This window comes from Bos mutus, chromosome 29, assembly GCF_027580195.1.
Source record: "Bos mutus isolate GX-2022 chromosome 29, NWIPB_WYAK_1.1, whole genome shotgun sequence".
Classification (NCBI taxonomy): Eukaryota; Metazoa; Chordata; class Mammalia; order Artiodactyla; family Bovidae; genus Bos; species Bos mutus.
Genome location: NC_091645.1, coordinates 23,807,380 through 23,830,064, shown reverse-complemented (window position 1 = coordinate 23,830,064; position 22,685 = coordinate 23,807,380). Strand labels below are relative to the sequence as shown.

Sequence of the window (22,685 nt, the reverse complement as noted above, 5' to 3'; positions counted from 1 at the left end):
CCACAAGGAAAGCCCAAGAAGACTGGAGTGGGTAGCCTATCCCTTCTCAAGAGGATCTTCCTGTCCCAGAAATTGAACCAAGGTCTCCTGCATTGCAGGTGTATTCTTTACCAGCTGAGCTACCAGGGAAGCCCAATTTCATGTATAATGGCTTTATTTCATGGAAGACTTTTGTGATGCTGATCTGTGGTGCAGAATACTAACAGAAATGCTGATTGGTGTTATTCATTACACTTTTTTAATTGAAATTCATTAATTATAGTGATTTAACTTAAACTTTGCTCAGTCAGGAAAGTTTTTCTTAAACCATGTTTTTGATTTACTGTGATTCTTGTTAATTTCAAATGTACAAGATAAACCCCATATCAAAGCATTTAATTATTATTTTAGTTCACATTAATTAGTTAAAACTTAGTTTAAAAACTCACTTGGTAAATAGGGTCAAATATTTTCAGGTAGAATTTATATTATGTGCTCTTTTTTGAGACCATTTTATGAGATACTTTATATTTTACAATTAGTCTTTATATTGCCTCTGGTTATTTCAGAGATGATCTTTCATGGTGTGTATGAGTATATGTGTGAAATTTGTGTCATATATTTTTTCGTCCCTTGTGAATTTTTCCATTTTTTCTTCACTTTCTCTTTACCTCCTTCTCTACATTGGCATGGTACCTAAGAGTTCAGGTTTTCTATTTGTTCCACCTTACTGGAAGTTAGTCCACTAATTTAGTCTAGTATATGATTGTCTCTGCCACTCACATACCTTTGCTTGGAAATTTTCCCCCTCTCTTTCTCCTTCAGGGTCTTCCCAGGTGGCTCAGATGGTAAAGTATCTGCCTGCAGTGTGGGAGACCTGGGTTCGATCCCTGGGTCGGGAGGATCCCCTGAAGAAGGGTATGGCAACCCACTCCAGCATTTTTGCCTGGAGAATCCCATGGACAGAGGAGCCTGGTGGGCTACAGTTCATGAGATTGCAAAGAGTCAGACATGACTGAGTGACTAACATACACACACACTTTCTACTTCAAGACTATGTATACTGGTAACATCAGGTTTTCGTAGTTTGCCTTCATTTTAAAAGATACTTTTCTAAAGTTATTTCATGGACCTTATATGATATTGCAGTAGTGACCCACAACCTTAATATATTGAAAAGACTGTTTTCCTGAGTTTTATGTTGGTTGGAGTAACACATATATACTCTTGAGAAACCATAAATGCCAAGCAAACCTAACCACACATTGATAAAAGAAAGCATGTTAGCCAAAATACTAAGGAAAAATACTTCTAATTTATTAAGAAGCCCTCTCCTAACTGTGGCAGATTTAATCTCTTCAGTAAAAGCAGTAGGTACAACATAAAATAAACTTTATATATTTTCCATGGTCATGTATTTTGTCCAAAAGTGTATAATATATATGGTATTTCTATAAGTTACAAATAAAAAATTAAAAGCAGATAATGACTGTGTACAGGTCTATGAACCCAGTACGATGTGTTTCATATACATAGAAATATTCATAATTACTTAATTTCCTGATTAATCTTATGATTACTAATACTTTTGTCTTTTCACTATTTTCTTATGTAATTCAAAAATTGATCAAATATGTATCAATTTCTAACTCTTTAAAGCATATTCAGGATATAATTCTCCGTAATTAACAGTAGTAATCTGGAGATTTTATGTGATTTGGAATACTCTTCTTTGTATTATACTATGGCTGCAGATGTGGAAAATATACTACCATACATTTAAATAGTGTTGGATAATTTATAGATTTTCAAATGTGTTGTCTCTTTGCTGTATAATATACCGTAACTAGGGATGGTAGGTATTTATCTCCATTTAATACATGAGGAATTTGAAACCAATAGGTTTAAGACTTGTCCTAAAATAGGCAACTAAAAAAACAGGACTTGAAGGTTTTAGTCCTAGTCTAGTGCCCTTAACCCTGTGCCCCTGTACTTTAAGGAGAAAATAATTAGGGTGGGATTCATTAATGACTTTTTAATTCTCATTATTTTTCATGCATAGGTCCTGTGTGGCATGACAGAACATGTTCATGAAATTTCTTAAATATAGTTCTTTTTAAAAATGTATGGAATAATATGTCTTCTTAAGTTTTATACCATTGTTTTTGTTTTCATTTTTCTTCATTAGGTAGATAAATTTCATATCACAGCTCTAGCTTCTGTATTATATATTGTTTAGGGCATGGTAGAAGTTGATTTTTCAGAAAAGGGATTAAAATTTCTTTTCCTCTCCCTCCATCCTTCCTGCTTCCTTTCCTTCTTTCCTTTCTTAATATTGTTTTAATTCACAAAGCTCCTGTGGAGGCCATATGGTTTCTCAGATTTAATTTAACTTTCGGTGGCATAATCTTGTTATCGCTCACTTATAATTAATTTCTATTTGTAGTTCATTGAAGACATTCACAGTTTGGTGCCTTTTTTATGCTTTTGATTATTATCTACAGTTAAAATGTTTTATATACATTCCTTCATTGTTTTATAAAATAGTGTATTTTATTATCATTCTCCCTCTTTATTGGTTCTATCAAGTTTTAGTTTATTTGCCCAAATACCTAACTCTGAGCTAGATGTAATAAATAATTAGTATGCAACTAAAAATATAATTTAAGTATGCACTTTTAAAAAAGCAGCTTGACCTATGTTTGAGTCAGGCTTTAAATTACCCACTGTATGATCCTGAATCTGTTTCTTTCTCTAAAGCTCTCTTTCCTTCAGAAAGAATTAAGATTTTATATATATATATGCATATAAATTATGTGTGTGTGTAGTTTTACAAGATAATACATACTCTAATTGGAGTACATGATATATATCCTGCTGTACTTCGTTGTTGTCACTTGGCAGTTTCTCTAAGATAATCCCTTATTTAATGTTATTTTAATGGCTCAAAAATTCAGTGTAAATTGGTCATAGTTCTAATTTTTTATATTAGAAATAATGCATGTAAAAATATAAAATATAAAAAATCTTTTTATAAATGTAGGAATAGAATAATAAGATAAATTCTTGCAGAGAACTCTCTGGTTCAGAAAGGTTCTACCCTGGATGGAGTTCGTGCTGCCAGCTTGTCTTTCCAGAAACTGCATGAATGTTGATATTCAATATTCCCAAGCACCATTGCCAAAGCACTGTGCTGTCAAACTTGGTAAATTCTACACTGATCTTTTATTTTTAACTTTGCAAATATTTCAGTGAAAGTTTCTGGGAAGTCATCACTTACTGTTGTGTTGTATATATTTTTACATTTTATTATTTTATGCCATGTAACATTTCAGGTTGATATACTATAACCATGCTGTAAATATATATGCTCTGCGTTACAGTATTTACTTGATGGTGTGGTTAGTATATTTATTTGTAACTTAAAAAAATGGTTTTGCAGTGGTATTTTATAGATTTCATTTTACAGTTTTGAACTCTCTTAATGTATGAAGTGGTTATGTTAAAATGTGCTGACTCACCCAAACAGGTAACATTACGGTCAGGGACAGTCGCATTCTCCCTAAGCAGCCTCAACCTTCTAAGAGGGGCAGAGAGGATAGGGGACACAGAGTAGCAGCCTTTTGACAACCTTATTTCTTCAATAGAAATTAAGACTATTTAGATTCTCTCCTCTGGAGTCAGTTCTGGTATATTTTAAAAATGTAATGAAACAGACTTCCCTTATACTAGTAAACAGTGCAGAAGATAAAATGCATAGGAACAGACTTGAGTATGCAGGACTTAAATGAAAAAGATTTTTAAAAAATGCCACACTCCTGAGGAACATAAAAGATGATTAAAACAAATTGAAGTTCTTACCATGTTCCTGAATAGAAAACACAAAATGAAATTGTGTTCTATAAATTTATGTTTTAGTTCAGTCCCCATAAAAATACTAAGACTTAAAAAAAAAATAGACAAGCTGATTCTCTTAGGCTTGTGGAAAAATGAATATATTACCTAGTGAAAAAGTAGTTGTTGAACAATGTAATAGATTCTTTTTAAAAAAATTTTATTTTATATTGGAGTATAGCCAGTTAACGGAGAAGGCGATGGCACCCCACTCAATACTCTTGCCTGAAAAATCCCACGGACAGAGGAGCCTGGTAGGCTGCAGTCCATGGGGTTGCTAGGAGTCGGAGACGACTGAGCAACTTCACTTTCACTTTTCACTTTCATGCATTGGAGAAGGAAATGACAACCCACTCCAGTGTTCTTGCCTGGAGAATCTCAGGGATGGGGAAGCCTGATGGGCTGCCATCTATGGGATCGCACAGAGTTGGACACGACTGAAGCGACTTAGCAGCAGCAGCAGCAGCAGCAGCAGCAGCCAGTTAACAATGTTATGATAGTTTCAGATAGATAGCAAAGGGACTCAGCCATACATATACATGTGTCCATTCTCCCCCAAACTCCTCTCCCATCCAGGCTGTTTGATTGAGCACAGTTCCCTGTGCTATACGGTAGGTCCTTATTGGTTTCCATTTTAAATAAAGCAGTGTGTACATGTCCATCCCAAACTTCCTGACTATCTCTTCCCCCAATTCGCCCTGCTCCGGCAACCATAAGTTTGTTCTTTAAGCATGTGAGTCTGTTTCTGTTTTGTAAATAAGTTCATTTACAAAGATTCATTTACATAGATTGAACATTGCTCAGTTGCTCAGTCTTGTCTGACTCTTTGCAATCCCGTGAACTATAGCCCACCAGGCTCCTCTGTCAGTGGGATTTCCCAGGCTAGAATACTGGAGTGGGTTGCCAATTCCTCCTTCAGATCTTCCCAACCCAGGGATTGAACCTGCATCTCCTGCATTGCTGGCAGATTCTTTACTGTTGAGCCACGAGGGAAGCCCTGTAGATTGAACAACACGATAGGTAAATTTTAGGTGTGTTTTTCTAACAGTGGCTTCCCCGGTGGTGCAGTGGTAAAGAATCTACTGCCAAGCAGGAGACGTCTCATGGGTTTGATCCCTGGGTCGGAAAGATCCCCTGGAGAAGGAAATGGAAATCCATTCCAATATTCTTGCTAGGAAAAGCGCTTCATGGACCTATTTAAAATTCTAAAAGAGTGTGTGTGTCCTCTCCCCTTGCCCTAAGCTCTGCTCTGTGCTTGAGTTTTCTTTATCACACTACTATTCCCTATTACTGTCTATTCTTGGTTGTTTCTGAGTATTTTGCTTAATGTGTTTCCTTGGTAATTTGTTTTGTTTATTTATTTATTTATTTTACTGTGAACCATGCAGGTTTCATTATTATTATTCTGGGAAGAACCATATGAAATTCTTGATTAGAAATAATTATTACATTCCAATCCCAATAACATATTAAATTTCATTCTTCTTACTGTTACTACCATTGGTAATGAATATCTTTTGAAAACTTAAATTCTCAAGTTACTGAATTCTTAAAAGCCTATTTTTTATTGTATCTCTATAATTAAATGAGTTAAATATTAAACTTTGGAAGTGGAGTGGGTATGACAATATTCTATATTATAACCATTTTTAAATTGTTTGGATCAGACTATCCTGCTTAGGTTAACTTCTGGTACTCAAACTTGAGAAAGCTTATTTCTGTTAAAATTTAGGATTACTGAACCTAAATTAGAGCATGCATACAATAAGGAAATAAAAGACAGACAACTTCCCTAGTAAGTCTGTGGAAATTGCTCATTTCATATAAAACATTTCTTAAATTTACATTGTTGCATATGATTACAATAAACTGTGGCCAAAACAGTTATGAATTTAAAATAATGTAATTATATGTTCCATTTACCCAAGTAGAAATTATTACCATGTTTGGTGAAGTTTAAATTTTGTTGTCTATTCCTAGCCAGAAACATCATCACGTATGAATAGGATTTAAAGTGTTGCTGCTAAGGCTGCTAAGTCACTTCAGTCGTGTCCGACTCTGTGCAACCCCATAAATGGCAGCCCACCAGGCTCCCCCGTTCCTGGGATTCTCCAGGCAAGAACACTGGAGTGGGTTGCCATTTCCTTCTCCAGTGCATGAAAGTGAAAAGTGAAAGTGAAGTCGTTCAGTCGTGTCTGACTCTTTGCGACCCCATGGACTGCAGCCCACCAGGCTCCTCCGTCCATGGGATTTTCCAGGCAAGAGTACTAGACCTTCTCAATAACATGTATTCTTTTTCTTTTATTTTTATACCAGGTAGTTTTGGATGTTGGTTGTGGAACTGGAATTCTCTCTATGTTTGCTGCTAAAGCAGGGGCAAAGAAGGTTCTTGGAGTTGATCAGTCTGAAATACTTTACCAGGCAATGGATATCATTAGGTAAATGCATTTTAAGGCTTGAGTTAAGATTATTTTTAAATTTGATGATTAGGAGATTTTCTTGTCTTTAAGAGCTGTCCAGTGCAGACCTAAAGCCCTTATCTTTGAGTAAAATTTCATTCCAGCACAGTAAGATTTTAAGTTGAATTGACCTAAACATGTTTGAAGTATGAACAGTCTTTTCACTTTCCTTATTATGAGAATTATTTTTATATAGTTTTCTATCTTTTCAATTATGACTATGGATATGCTAATTATAATAATATTAAATTAGAAATCATGGATGTATAGGGTAATGTTAGAAAATGGGCTACAAAAGTCAATATATCAGTATTTTGTTTACCAGATAACAGTTCAGCTAAAAGAAAACTAAAGGTTATCATTTTCCTTTTAACAGTACTGGTAGCCCTGTGCCTCCTCAAATTAAAATGTGAAGTCCAAAATGGCTACACACAGATTAGAGTGGATTTAGTTTATCCCCTAAAACTTAATTTTATTCTCTAAAAATACATCCTCTCTTTGAGGAATTAAGTTAGGTTAATTGACCAGTGGTTGATTTTACAGTTGGTTTATATTCTAGTAAGAAGACCTTTATTTGAATTACAACTTATAAAACTAGATTTGGTTAGTTGTGTACTTAACCAAAGCATGTTACATTTGCAACTCTTGAGTAATTTCCAAAATAATTTTAATAACAGGCTTCTCAGCAATTCTTTTTCCCCCCAGGGTTATTAAGATATAATTGACACATAACATTGTGTGACTTTAATGAAAACGAATTATAAGTGTATTTCTTTGCTACATTAATGTATTAACATAACAGCTGCCACCGTAGTGTTACTTAGCATCTCCATTGTGTCACAGGAAATATTGGGTTGGCCAAAAAGTTTGTTCCGGTTTTCCCTTACATCTTACAGAAAATCCCAAATCAACTTCTTGGCCAACCCAATAATTACCATTTCTATTTTAGAGGGAGAACATTAAAGGTATACTCTCTAAACAACTTTCACCATGCTTACGTTACATTCTTGGCAGTGATCCTTCAATGGTCCTCTCACTGATGTGTATATTTTATTCTTAAAATTGATTAATGTTGATCTTTTCTGGTTTGTATAACATTTAAATAAATACAATTGTGTAAAATGTTTAAATTTACAATTTTATTGCATAGTGTAGAGTGTAGTGTTGTGGTTAAGCATGCAAAGTTTCAGGCTTCCCTCATGGCTCAGAGGTTAAGAAACCGCTTGCAGGCAAGAGACCTGGGTTTGATCCCTGGCTTGGGAAGATCCCCTGGAGGAGAGCATGGCAACCCACTCCAGTATTCTTGCCTGGAGAATCCCATGGACAGAGGAGCCTGGCTGGCTACAGTCCATGGGGTTGCAAAGAGTCAGACATGACTGAGCAACTAAGCACATACATGAAAAGTTTCAGTTGGACAGTTTTGAGTCCTTGCTCTGCGCCTTCCCCATTGTTTGAACTTCGATTAAATATCTAACCTCTTTGAAACCTCAGCTGTTTCATTGTAAAAATGAGAGTAATGATGATAAGGAGTCAGTAATGGTTATGAACAAGGTAAATAAGTGGTAAGTAAAATACACACCTCAGTCTCTTTGGCATATTGCCTGACCTGACATGTAGTAGGTATTCAGAAGTTAACAACTGTTACTGTTAACAAGCACCAAATGAATGTTAATGAAAAAATGACATTGCTCTTGCTTAGATTTTTTTCATAGATAGAGGATGGTGGTTATTATTTTCATATTGGAGAATGTGCATATGTGTTGCATGTGTGTATACAATTCCATAATCTGAGAAAGTTTTTTTTTAGTTTTTGTTACCATTAACTACAACATCATTTTGCAGATTCTGTAAATAGCACCCTGTCTTGCTTGCACCTTGCTTTCCAAACAGGTATGAGAACTGATATCCCAGAGAAGAGATTGTTTTACGTAAATTAACAAAATTTATTGTTGATAGTTAGATTATGGTAAGATATTTCTATTAGAAATATGGGAGACCCATGTTCATGTATATATTTATTTGTCATTTTTGATTTCTGTGAGACTAGATGTGCTCTCATTTTTTTTTAAGAATACTTTAAAAAAATTATTTATTTTTGGCTGCTCTGGGTCTTTGTTGCTGTGTGCCGACTTGAGTTGCCTTGAGTGGGGTCTGTCTTTGTTGTGGTGTGCAGGCTTCTCAGTGTGGTGGCTTCTCTTGTGGCGCATGGCCTCTAGGTTTTTGGGCTTTGTAGTTGGTACTCGTAGGCTCTAGAGCTCGGGCTCAGTAGTTGAGGTGCATGAGCTTAGTTGCCCCGTGGTATGTGGGATCTTCCCCGTCCAGGGATTGAACCCATGTCCCCTGCGTTGGCAGGCGGGTTCTTCACCACTGCACTACCAGGAGGGTCCAATGTACTCTCATTGTAATTCCTCTGTGGAAGAAAAAGATGGTGATACCACTCATTTGGTTTTCATTTTATTTCACAGAAGCCCTAATTCCTAGTGATGTTTTAGAAATACATTTTTACAATGATTATATTCAGATTCTTTGTGTATAAAAGTTAGTGCTGGAATATATAGAAATTTTACATGAGAGCATTTATTGAAAGTGACTTAGTATTCAGTTTTAGGCACTTCAACTTAATAATAAAAGTTGCTAACATTAACTTAGTACTTTGTATTGAATTTTTTTTTTGAGGTAGGTACAAAAACAGTATAATATTTTTTTTTTAGTAGAGATTAAGCAATTGAGACATGGAGAGCACATCCGTTTCCTTATTTGTAGTAGTGCCAGGATTGGATCCCATAGTTGATCCTGACAGCCAGTCTACTATGCTGTGTCTCCACTGCACTGCTCACAGGGCACATATTTATTGTGGCCAGTAGTTTGCTTTACTTAGAACCTATAGCGTTTGAATATTAGACCTTTATGTTTTGGATGAGCCAACATTATACTTTACTTCAAAGATGTTCTCCTTTGCCTTTTTTATATTGTGAAAAGATAAGATAGCTATTTCCGTAGTGTTCATAGTATCTCTCCGTTGTTTTCCATTCAAAAACTTGAAATGTACACTGTGGATGAAATAACCTCTGTTCTTCTGTTTGTGGATTTATCTATAAAAGAATTTTCATGAAACAGTTTATTGTTAATGTCTGCAGCATTTTCTGGCTCATTTTTCTACCAGATGAGAAAGCAGAATAGCATACTTCTCTCAGCATCTAGAACCATATGACTTGATTTCTAACTTTGGCTTTTTGACTAGCTTTATGCTAATGGAAAATTGCTTAACTTCTTTAACCCTGGTTTCTTCATTTATAAAATGAGGTTGATGGTAGTATCTGTCTCATAAGATTGTTATAAAGATTGAATCCACTTATAGTGTTTTGCAAAGTGGCTGCCATGTAAGTGAAGTGAAGTGAAAGTTTCTCGGTCGTGTCCGACTCTTTGCGACCCCACGGACTCAAATGTGACCCCATGGACCCCAGGCTCCTCCGTCTGTGGAATTCTCCAGGCCAGAATACTGGCAGTGGGTAGCTGTTGCCCTTCTCCAGGGGATCTTACCAACCCAGGAATTGAACCCAGGTCTCCTGCATTGCAGGCGGATTCTTTACAGTCTGAGCCACCAGAGCAGCCCGGTTGACATGTAACTGCTTACTAAATGTTAGTAGTAATTATGATAATATTAATAGATAATTACAGTGATATGTTTGATTTGGCACCAATGCCTCCAATAATACTTTACATTTGATTGGTTATGTTTCTGAAATGATCATTTCTTGCCGCTATCCCACCAACATATGCTGACTCTCTTTTCTGTATTCTGTTTCATGATCTCTATTCTTTTATACCATAAAGTTTCAAGCTTTAGTCAGCTTTATTATGTATTCACTCTCCTCCCTTGAAATCTACTCTTAGCTTCTCTTATACTTGTCTATTATTGCACTGGGGCTTTCTAGAACCATCATCAATCAGTGAAAGCAGCTCTTCTGATTAGCAGGCTGTGAATTGTCTTTAGCAATTCTGAGGCTGCTTTTGCTGCTAGAAATTTGTACACAGCAGAATTTCTGTAAAACTCCCTAAGCTTACATCTGTAACAAGATACTTTAAATTCTAAAAGATGGATAGTTTTTTTTTCCCCCCTCTTTAAGTAGGAAAAAATTTTTATTGTACCAGTCATGGAACTAGATTTCAACCAATAAAATCTACCACTGGCTATTTTAAGTCAAACTGATTGAAAGAGATTTGTTTTGTTTTTAAATATATTTATTTTAATTGGAGGATAATTGTTTTATAGAATTGTGTTGGTTCCTGCCATACATAAAAGATGAATAATTACATGTTTCATATTCTTTTAAGCATATTCAACTTAACAATCCTTGAATTGTGCTCAAAAAGATGATAAAATAATTTTATCTCTTTTATTTAAAAGGGAGATGTAGCATTTCTAAAGCAATGAAAGACGTTTTATTAGTAGGGGCAAATAGAACTCAAAGTCATACGTGGGAGGAATGAAAAATTGTTTCTTTTTCTTACTCTCACTCTCCGGTGAATAATCATTCCAGAAGCATAAATGTCCTGAGGATAGCAAAGCTATTCAGTTGGCAGGCTATCGTATCCAGTGTTCACCCTCAGGAAGCAAAGGTAGCTTCTGGTAATATTTACCTTTACTCTGACTGCCTTTGGTTTCGCCTTGACTCTGCAGTGGAAAGCTCATTATTCAGCTTTTTGGATGTTTTTGCAAAATTTTCATGAGAAGGTTGATCTGTCATATGACTGTAATGCAGTACTTTCAGTCTCACTATGACTTTAAAGATGCAATCTTTTATGTTACCTGTGCCTAGAATACTGTTAGAAATGAAACAGATCTGTTTCATTTTTATGCTTAGATCTGTTGTCATATTCATGTAAGTGTTCTTCTCTAGATTCCAGGACAAGAGCTTTATCTTCTTAGTATTTTTAGGCACTTAGTAACTTAACACAATGAATTTAAAGATAGTGGTGGTATATATAAGATTTGGAACAAGATCACAAAATACACTAGGATATATTCTTGAATTAAGGGATATTCTGTCATATCTTGTTTCTGAATTCATTTATTTTTGTTCATTTATTTATTTATTTTTAGCTCTGCTAGGTCTTTGCTGCCGTGTGCAGGCTTTCTCTAGTTGCTCAAGTCGGGGCTACTCTTCATGGAGGTGGCAGCTTCTTACTGTGGGCACATCTCTTGCTGTAGAGTGCACTAGCTTCAGGAGTTGCTTGCGGGCTCTAGGGTGTGGGCTTAGTTATTGTGGTGCACAGGCTTAGGTGCTCCGTGGCATGTGGAATCTTCCCGGACCAGGGATCGAACCCTTGTTAACAGCATTGGCGGGTGGATTCTTTTTTTTTTTTTAACTTAGAGGTTAACTCTGCTTTACAGTGTTGTGTTGGTTTCTCCCTACATCAACCATAGGTACACACATGTCCCCTCCTCCTTGAACCTCCCTCCCACCTGCTGCCCCGTCCCACCCCTCTAGGCTGTCACAGAGCACCAGGTGAGCCCTTGTGCTACACAGCAACTTCCCTTTAGTTCCCTGTTTTACACATGGTAATGTATATGTTTCTGCCACTCTCTCAATTCCTCCCTCCCTCTCCTTCCCCTCCTGTGTCCATAAGTCTCTTCTGTCTGAATCTCTCCTGCCCTGGCAGGCATATTCTTAACCACTGAACAACCAGGAAGTCCTCTAAATTTAATAGAAATAATAAAAAAGGAAGTAAAAGCTGAAGGAAACTTTGAAGCAGTGATGAGGATAAAAATGGTTAAAAACAATTTGCTGCTCAAAAGTCTTCTAATGAAGGTGATTAAGATGGTTTACATGGAGACTAAATTCTGTTTTTCTCACATCTTGCCACCTCCTTAATTTCCTGTCTACTTAATGGTCCTGTCTTGGGGATCCCATGACTACAGTGATTCACTGAAAGAACTCACATGATTCAGTATAAAGTTGTATTCACAGCTTCACTGCTAAGATTTATGATAGCAAAGAATACAGTCCAGGGACAGCAAAGAAAAGATACCCATCAGTAAAGAGGTCACATTGCAGGCTCCCACAAAATCCTTTCTTTGCAAGAGTCACGCAAGATGTGATTTTCCCTCTAGCTGTGAACCTCAGAGATTCTTAAGAGATGCCTCAACCCAAGCAAGTTCGAGTCTTAACAGTTTATGGTTCTCAAAGAGAACTAACTGGTGGCATAGGCACATGACCGCTGTGTGATCAGCCATTGTGCAGTGGTGTCAGATGCCAGGTGCGTATCAGGAATCTTCTGTTAACTTCACACATGCTGTTCTCCTGATTTGTCTTGGTTCACATCTTCAGGTGTTGAAAGCAATAGCAACCCACTCCAGTACTCTTGCCTGGAAAATCCCATTGGACGGAGGAGCCTGGTAGGCTGCAGTCCATGGGGTCTCGAAGAGTCGGACACGACTGAGCAACTTCACTTTGACTTTTCACTTTAATGCATTGGAGAAGGACATGGCAACCCACTCCAGTGTTCTTGCCTAGAGAATCCCAGGGGTGGCAGAGCCTGGTGGGCTTCTGTCTGTGGGGTTGCACAGAATCAGACATGACTGAAGCTACTTAGCAGCAGCAGCAGCACATCTTCAGGTGTATTGAATAGCATCATTAACCAGTAAATATAAGAGTGTTCAGGAGTTTTGTTTTTAGGATTTGATCAAGAATTATTGCCATGGTTACAGAGATAACCAAGAGAACAGACCTGCATTAACTCTTCTCACAGGTTAAAATTGAAAACCTGGGGCTGATACTTGACCTCTCCTTCTCTTTTACCAGCAGACTTACTGGAGATAGAGTCCTCGTGAGAATCCTTGCTGTTTCTCAAATCCATCCTTCTTCTACTCCTTGATGTAGCTTAAATTTATGCCTTCATTCACATTCTTGTATTTTTTATATACTTATCTGAATTAATGCGTTTGTATATAAGTAGCTGAGTTATTTGGCTCTCTGTTATCTACTCTCTTAGTGTGGCCAGGTTGATTTCCTACCATTTCTCATCTCTTTTAAATAAATAAAGGAAGAAAGGGAGTGAAAAGATATTTTTGTGTTGGGAAGATGTGAGAGGAAAATGGAGAGACTAAAAATTACCTCTGATCCTGGTATGAGATCTCACTATCAGCACTTTGGTAGGGCTTTTTAAAGACTTATCACATGAAAATGTAAGCTTTACTAGAATATCAGCTCTCCAGGGTTAGACAGGGATTTTTTTCTTATTCATGGACATACCCCAACCATCTGGAAGGGTACCAGGCATGCAGGTATTCAGTGTAAATACTTGTTGAATTAGTGAATGGGTTTTCAAGACCCAGGACATGAAATAGTCAAAGCTTGCTGAAAACCCATTATCTTTCTGCTTGAATTTGCATTATTCTCTAACCTTCCCCCGCACCCCCCCATTTTATTAGAAGCTAAGCTATTGCTAACTTAAAACAGTAAATGTCCTCAGTGTTAGCTACATGCCTAAAACCTATAAACAAAAATTATACATTTGGGAGGGAGACAGCTCATGAAATACACTTAATAAAGGAAATTGGTATGTGTTTTCTGTTATCTGCCTCAGAAGAAAAGAGGGAGATCTGTTCTGGGCAACACTTGAGTCTTCTCTGATGTGTGCACTGAGCACTGGATCCTTCCTCACACGTTTACCAAAATGGTTTGATTACCCTTTTTTCCTCCACTGAATTATATCTTTGGTTCTTTGATAGTACCATCTAAAATCTCCATGCATTTATCAGTTTGTTACATTTTGTATTACTTTGTTGTCATTTTGGCATGCTTGGGGAACGGGAGAAACATGTATGTTTGGGTGCCATAGTGAACTGAAAACAATATTATGCCTTGTATATTTTTGTATTACAGTATTCCCCCCACCCCACCCCCATATGCATTTTGAAAAAATTATTACCTAGGTATTCTTCTAGGTGAATTTTATAGTCATTTTGTCACCAACTTTAAATGTCATTTAATTGATAAGATGTTCATTGTATGAACACTTGGTACTTTATGCTGTTTACACATCTGTCTCCCTGCTAGACCCTGTTCTTCGTTAGAATCTAGACTGTGTCTTTTTTAAATCAAAATTGCATTGGGCAGAAGTACATTACAAATTTGATCCTGTTTTCTCATTCTGCTGTTGCTGCTGCTGCTAAGTCGCTTCAGTCGTGTCTGACTCTGTGCAATCCCATAGACAGCAGCCCACCAGGCTCCCTTATCCCTGCGATTCTCCAGGCAAGAACACTGGAGTGGGTTGCTATTTCCTTCTCCAGTGCATGAAAGTGAAAAGAGAAAGTGAAGTCGCTCAGTCGTGTCTGACTCTTTGCGACCCTATGGACTGCAGCCTACCAGGCTCCTCCATCCAATGGGATTTTCCAGGCAAGCGTACTGGAGTGTGTTGCCATTGCCTTCTCCTTTCTCATTCTAAAAATCCTGAAATGGCTCCTCATTGCCTCTAAAAACTAGACTCCTTAGCATTACCTCTGACTACTTCCCATCTTTGTCACTACATACTGCCTCTTGCTGCTCTAATCATACTAAACTATTTTTAGCTCTTCACATTTGCAATTTGTCTTCCATACACACACACACACACACACACACACACACACACACAGGCAGTTTGTGCATACATAGATGAGGCACCCTTTTTTACCCCCATATTCATACATATCTTTATGGATGCTCTGTCTTTTTCTGATTAAAATCGAATGTCATTCAGTTAAGGTCTTCTTATATTAGCTCCTATGAAGCCTGTGTTCTTTACCTTTCTCAGTGCCTTAGACCATGTTCTTAAGTGCATGAACTCTCTCTCTCTTATCTCTGTAAGCCCAGTATCAGGTAATTACTCATGATGATGTCCCTGTATCATGAGATAAAAGTTAAATTGCTGCTTCTGAGATAGGAAATAATATAAGATAGTGATTATTGCTCTAACAAAATATCCACTCGGAAAAATAATTTCAGTGTTTATTGGATTAGTTAAGAGACTTACTTAACATACCCTTTATATTATGGTGTTGTATTTCTGAAAATTAAAGCTATGCTACTTTTTGAGCAGGTGTTTTCAGAGATAGAATTCATTTGGAATGCTTTTTATGCTAAAGTAATGTTTAGTGATTGGCCTCTTGAGAGAAGAAAAGTAAGTAAAAATCTATAGTTTTTTTCATGAATGGTAAAATCAGGTGGTGATTAAGATGAGCAGGCTCGCAAATGGGATTATCTCTGTGAATCACGTCTGTGTTGCAATGTTTTAATACAGAATCACTGGGAATTATGGCCTTTTGTCTGTTTTTCTGTGTATTCCCTGAAATCTTAATCTTTCCAGTTGTATTTATATTCCAACAAGTAATTACTGAGGCAGATAGGATTATGACTTGTAGTAGACAATAAACAGCCTGAGCAGATGGCCTTTTACAGGACATGTCTTGTTTCAGCATGAGCATCCTGAAAATATTTCTAAGGCTGTAGGAACATTGTGATCTTCCAAGAATATTGCTCTTTGTTTCTTTTGAAGTGTTTGTACTTATTAAGCCTTAATAAAATATTTCAGTAAATGTAATCAACTACAGCAATTTCATCATAGAGAATTTTATTGAATACCTCTTTTAAAAAGCTCAAATATGATATAAGCATCCTTTTTAACCTTTGTCTGAAATGCACATATTAAAAAGTACATAGCACATAAATTACGTGGTAACATAAGTACAAATAAGTAATAGGAAAGAATATTTCCAGCACTTTAGATTTCCTCCCCTCTCCATCTGTCCTTTCTCAGTAAGATGCTCTCCATGCTTGATTGGGTAATGACCATCCTGGCTTTTGTAGTAATCACTTCCTTAATATTGCTTTATATTTCACTTTAATCATTTATTATGCATTATTTTAGTCTAGCTTGTTTTGTTCAACATTTTTAGCGTTCATTTATGTTTATTGTTACATAGAATGGTATTGATTAGTATATCCCAATTTATCTTTTCTATTCTTGACGGGAATTTTTGTGTTTTCCGGTTTAGGTCTATTTAGAACGATTTTGTTATGAACCTTTTTGTCCATGTGCTTGGTACACATCTGTGAGGTATATGTTTAAAAAATAGTGCAGACTTTAGGGAATACATGTCTTCAGATTTCCCTGGTATTGCCAATTTATACTTGGCAATATGGTGGTAATACCAATTTATACTTCTACCAGTAGTATGTAACAGTTTGGGTTGGTATTGCCTACCTTTAAGAACTTATTCCAGTTGGTTGTATAGCAGTGTCTCATTGAAATTTAAATTTGCATTTCTGTGATTGTTAATGTGACTGAGCACTTTTTCCTGTGATTATTGGCATTTGGATTTCCTTTTCTGTGAAGTATGTGTTTGTCTTTTGTTCGCGTTTCCATTGACTTGGGCCTTTTTCTTATTTATTTGTAGACAGTCTTTATTTTGTATGTGTGTTTGAAATGTTTGTAAGCTTTATGTAATGAAAAAATTCTTCTATCTTGCTTTTTTACTCTCTCCAAGTATCTTTTGATGTACTGAAATTCTCAGTTTTCATGTATCATCATCATTGTTTATGGTTATCACTATATGTGAATTGGGTAAAAATCCTTATGGAGGTGTTTTCCTGTATTCTTGTGTAAAATTTTATAGTTTTTTAAAAAATATTTAGATTTGTAATCTACTTGGCATTGTTTTTGTATATGGTATGAGGTAGTGGTCCAACTTTTTAAAACTTAGTAGCAGTAGTAATAGTAGTATTAATCTGTTTAAAAATGACCTAGTTGTTCCAAAGACCATTTTATCCCCTCTACTTTGTACTGTCATCTTTGTCAGGAATCAAGCGTACATATATGAGGCCAGTATAACCTTTATACCAGAACTCTGCTAAGGCAGGACAAAAACTTACAGGTCAATCATTTATGAACATATATGGAGAACATCCTATTCAAACTATTAGAAAACTTAATTGAGCAGTGTGTGCTTAGTTGCTCAGTTGTGTCTGACTCTTGCAAGCCCTTGGACTGTAGCCCACCAGGCTCCTTTGTCCATGGAATTCTCCAGGTAAGAATACTGGAGTGGGTTGCCAAGCCCTTCTCCAGGGGATCTTCCCTACCTGGGTTTCCTACATTGCAAGCAGATTCTGTACCTTCTGAGCTATTGGGAAAGCCTATCAAGCAATATACTGGAAGATAAAGTTTATCCCAGGAATACAAGTTTGGTTAATTTGAGAAAATTAACCATAAAAATTTATTGATGTATCTCAGGAGAGAAAGTTTGATAAAATTCCATATCCTTTCAGTCTATATATTAAACTCTTAGCAAACTAGAATTGGAATGTGTTATATCATAACATGATACAGTGTATATCCAAAAACAAAAACTACAGCCCACAGCTTGATGAAGCTTTGAAAGTTTAAGTTCAGGAACAGGACAGGGACACTTGCCATCATCTCTTCTATTCAGCAGTGTAAAGGAGATCCTGGACAATGGAACAAGGCAATAAAAGAAAGATACAAGAATTGGAAATGAAGGATCAAGACTTTTCATGTTCCCTAGTAGTATGTTTATGAATATAGATATCAGAAATAAACTATAAATAAGTTATTACAGCAGTAAAAGTATTAAGGTGCTTAATATTTTATTATGTATTTTTAAATGTGATACATAATTTTTAAATTGATATGATTTACAGTGCTGTATTAGTTCCTGGTGTACAGCAGAGTGAATCAGTTATACATATATATATTCTTTTCCATTATGGTTTATTATAAGATATTGAGTATAGTTCTCTGTGCTATTCAGTAGGACCTTGTTTGTATCTATTTTATATATAGCACTTTGTATCTGCTAATCCCAAACTCCTAATTTATTCCTGCCCTCTCCTCGTGCCGCCTTTCCCCTTTGGTAACCATAAGTTTGAATTCTATTTATGTGAATCTGTTTCTGTTTTGTGTATACATTCATTTCTGTTACTTTCTAAATTTCACATATGAATGATGTCATACAGTGTCTTTCTCTGACTTCACTAAGCGTGGTATGCTCTAGGTCCATCCACATTTCATATTTTAATGGCTGGGTAATATTTCATTGTGTGTATCTCTGTGTGTGTGAGATCTTAAAAAAAAAAATTTATTTGGCTGCCCCTGGACTCAGTTGTAGCACATGGGATCTTTTGTTGTGGCCTAGAGACTCTGGTTGTGGCACGAGGGCTCAATAGTTGCCGCGCGTAGACTGCAGAGTGCTCGACCTTCAAAAGCTGTGGCACACGGGCTCCACAGTGTGAGGGCCCAGTTGTCATGGCACATAGGCTTAGTTGTTCTGCGGCATGTGAGATCTTAGTTCCCCGACCAGGGATCGAGCCTGCATTACAAGGCAGATTCTTAATCACTGGACCATGAGGAAAGTCCCTGCCATATCTTATTAATCCAGTGATCTGTTGATGGACACTTGGGTAGCTTCCATGTCCTGGCTTCTGTGTATAGTACTGCTGTGAACATGATGGTGAATGTATCTTTTTGAATTAATGTTTCTTTTTTTTTAATATTTACCTAAGAGTGGAATTACTGGATCATATGGTAGTTCTATTTTTAATTTTTAAAGGAACCTCCATAATGTTTTCCATAGTGGCTGCACCAGTTCACATTCCCACCAGCAGTGTAGGAGGGTTCCCATTTCTCCACACCCTCTTCAGCATTTGTTAATTGTAGAATTTTTAATGATGGTCATTCTGATCAAAGAGGTAGTATAATATAGTTTTGATTTATATTTCTCTAATAATTAGTAGTGATAATGAGCATCTTTTAATGTGCCTGTTGACCATCTGTATCTCTTCAGAGAAATGCCTATTTAGGTCTTCTCTCTATTTTTTTTATTGAATTGTTTTTTGGGTTTTTTTTTTTTTTTGGTCATTGTATGAGCTGTTTGTATATTCTGGGAATTAAGCCCTTGTCTGCTGCATCATTTGCAAATATTTTCTCCCAGTCTGTAGGTGGTCTTTCTGTTTTATTTATGGTTTCCTTTGCTGTGCAAAGGTTATCAGTTTGATTAGGTCCCATTTGTTTATTTTTGCTTTTATTTCTATTGCCTTGGAAGACTGACCTAAGAAAACATTGTTATGTATGTCAGAGATTGTTTTGCCTATGTTTTCTCTTAGGAATTTTATGGTGTCATGTCTTTGAGTCTTTAAGCCATTTTGAGTTTATTTTTATATATGCTGTGAGGGAGTATTCTGACTTCATTGATACATATGTTGTTATTCACCTTTCCCACCACCACTTGCTGAAGAGTCTTTCTTTTTCTCCATTGTATATTCTTGCCTCTTACGTCAGAGATTCATTGACTGAAGGTATGTGGTTTATTTTGGGGCTCTTTTCGGTTCCCTTGACCCATATGTCTCTTTTTGTGCCAATACTATGTTTTGATGGCTGTAGCTTTATAGCATAGTCTGAATTTCAGGAACTCCAGCTTTGTTCTTTTTCCTCAGGATTTCTTTGGCAATTCTGAGCCTTTTGTGATTCCATATAAATTTTAGAATTATTTGTCTAGTTCTTTGAAAAATGTCATGGGTAATTTGATAGGGATCACATTAAATCTTTGGCTTGCTTTGGGTAGTATGACCATTTTAACAATATTAGTTCTTCCAGTCCAAGAGCATGGGATATCTTTCCATTTCTTTAAATTGTCTTCAGTTTCCTTTATCAGTGTTTTATAGTTCACAGTGTATAAGTCTTTCACCTTGATCAAGTTTATCCTCAGTATTTCTAGAGATTTTTTTTTCCTATTTCAGTGTAAAGAAATGCAGTGGATTTTTGTATATTAATCTGCTACTTTCCTGAATTTGTTTATCAGTTCTAGTAGTTTTTGTGTGAAGGCTTTAGAGTTAAGTATCATATCATCTGTATATCATGACAGTTTTACCTCTTCCCTTCCAATTTGGATACCTTTTATTTCTTGTTTCATTGCTGTGTCTAGGACTTCTAATACTATGCTAAACAGAAGCAATGAGAGTGGACATTCTTGTCTTCTTCCTGTAGTCAGTTGGAAGGCTTTCAGCTTTTCCACCATTGAGTATATGTTGGCTGTAGATTTCTCATAAATGGCTTTTATTATTTGAAATATGTTCTCTCTGTCACCACATTGATAAGAGTTTTTATTGTGAATTTATGTTGAATTTTTTTCAGTAGATGCTTTTTCTACATCTATTGAGATGATCATGTGGTTTTGTCTTGTCTTTTGTTGATGTGGTGTATCACATTGATTGGAGTGTGTTGAAATATCCTTTTGACCCTGGGATGAATCCAGCTTGATCATGGCGTATGATCTTTTTTATATGTTTTTGGATTTAGTTTACTAATAGTTTGTTGAAAATTTTTTGCATCTATATTCGTTAAAGATATTGGCTTCTTTGATGAATTCATCAAAGATATTAGAGATCAAATATATATATATTAGGTATTCTGGCCTCTAATTTTTATATATATATATATATTAAGTATTGTCTTTGATTTTGATATCACTGCGTTGATGGCTTCATAGAATGACTTTGGGGGTGCTCCCTCCACTTTAGTCTTTTGGAAGAGTTTGAGACGGATCAATGTAAATTCTTCTTTGTATGTTTGGTAGAGTTCCTCAGTGAAGCCATCTGTTCCTGGACTTTTGTTTGCAGGGAATTTTTTATTATTTTTGCAGATTCTGTTAAACTTCTAGTGGTTGGTCTGTTCAGATTATCTATTTCTTCTTGATTTAGTTTTGATAGGCATATATTGCTAGAAACTTGTCCATTTCTTCTAGGTTGTTCAGTTTGTTGGCATATAATTGTTCATAGTATGAAAACATAGTATGTAAAAATTGGTTGTATTTCTATAAAAAACACAAAACAAGACAGTGAAAATTAAAGCATATCAAAGTGTATTTCTCATATTTCTAACAATCTTTCAGACAATGCTAGGATGCTAAGTCACATCCATGAAATGAATGTCCCCCAGTAGGTGCTGTGCATGAACTGTTTTAACAGCTTCTTCCCCAGTGTACCCTCTGACATTGGTCAATATTTCCTTGCCATGTATTTCTCTGGTATCTTGCAACATTTTCTACAGTGATACCTGCAAAGAAAAAGCCTGTGAAGATGCTCATGGTCACCAGGATTTGAACCATTCCCTACAAAACTTATTAATAACTCAGTAGAAATGTTTTCTGATTTTTTTTTTTTTTTGAGGCTATTTTAAATACTTATTTTTGCCTGCACTGGGTCTTTGTTGCTGTGCACGGACTTTCCCTGGTTGTGGCAGGCAGGGGCTGCTCTCCCTTGTGGTGCGGGGCTCCTCACTGAAGCGCCTCTCTCGTTGCAGAGGACAAGCTCCAGGCGCACAGGTTTCCCTAGTCGCAGCGTGCAGGCTCAGTAGCTGCAGCTTGCACTCTCTAGGCAGGCTGGCTTCAGTAGTTACGACACGTGGGCTTAGATGCTCTGCAGCACGTGGAATCTTCCCGAACCAGGGATCCTGTATTGGCAGATGGATTCTTAACCACTGGACCATTAGGAAATGTATCTTAAGTAACAGTTAATGAATGCTGCCCCCTTATAACTGAAAATAAAACAAGGAATGTCCACTCTTGCCAATTCTATTCAGCATTGTCTCGGGGGATCTAACAAGTGCCATAAATACATTTAAAGGAAGGCAATAAATGGCAGTAAATACAATAGAACTAAGACTCATTACTCCCAAGTGACATGATCAAGTACACGTAAAAATCCTAAGAAATCTCTAATATAGCCACTAAAACTGTGCTAAAGCTAAACCCTTTATGACAGTCAGTGGGATTCAGGGTCAAAATATGAAAATCAGTTATGCTTCTGTTATTATCTGTAAACAACTAGAAATTGAAACTTAAAAAGTACATACCATTACAATGCAATCAAAATCATTAAACATTTAGGGGTAAATTTAGCAAAATATGTTGAAGACATAAACACTAAAAAATGTAGAATGATACCATGAGCTGATTCTAAAATTCATATGGAAACAAATGGCCTAGAATATCCAAAAGAATTTTAAAAGAAGAATGAAGTTAAAGGATATATTCTGTCAGACTTTATGACTTTAAGTATAAGAATCAAGAAAATGTTGTATTAGTGCGAGGACGTGCATCTAAATCTTGGCGCAGAATTGAAAGTCCAGAGATAAGCTTACACATCTATGCTTAGCTGGTTTTTGACAATGATTCTGAAGTAATTCCGTGGGTTGGTGAAACTTTTTCTTCAACAGAGTTGCAGCTATCACTCATGATAGTTTTTCTAACAAAGTTTTTTCATTATATACGGGAAAAAGATCATGATGATATATTGG

At 36.2% G+C, this 22,685-nt stretch overlaps 1 protein-coding gene across 1 annotated transcript in view; it reads left to right on the top strand.

Annotated features, from left to right (window-relative positions):
• PRMT3 (protein arginine methyltransferase 3) overlaps positions 1-22,685 on the top strand; it is a 122,806-nt gene that overhangs the window by 14,014 nt on the left and 86,107 nt on the right. The window contains exon 9 of the mRNA XM_005891851.2: positions 6,190-6,311. Within this exon, the coding sequence (XP_005891913.2) occupies positions 6,190-6,311 (122 nt within the window). The remainder of the gene's footprint in view (positions 1-6,189; positions 6,312-22,685) is intronic.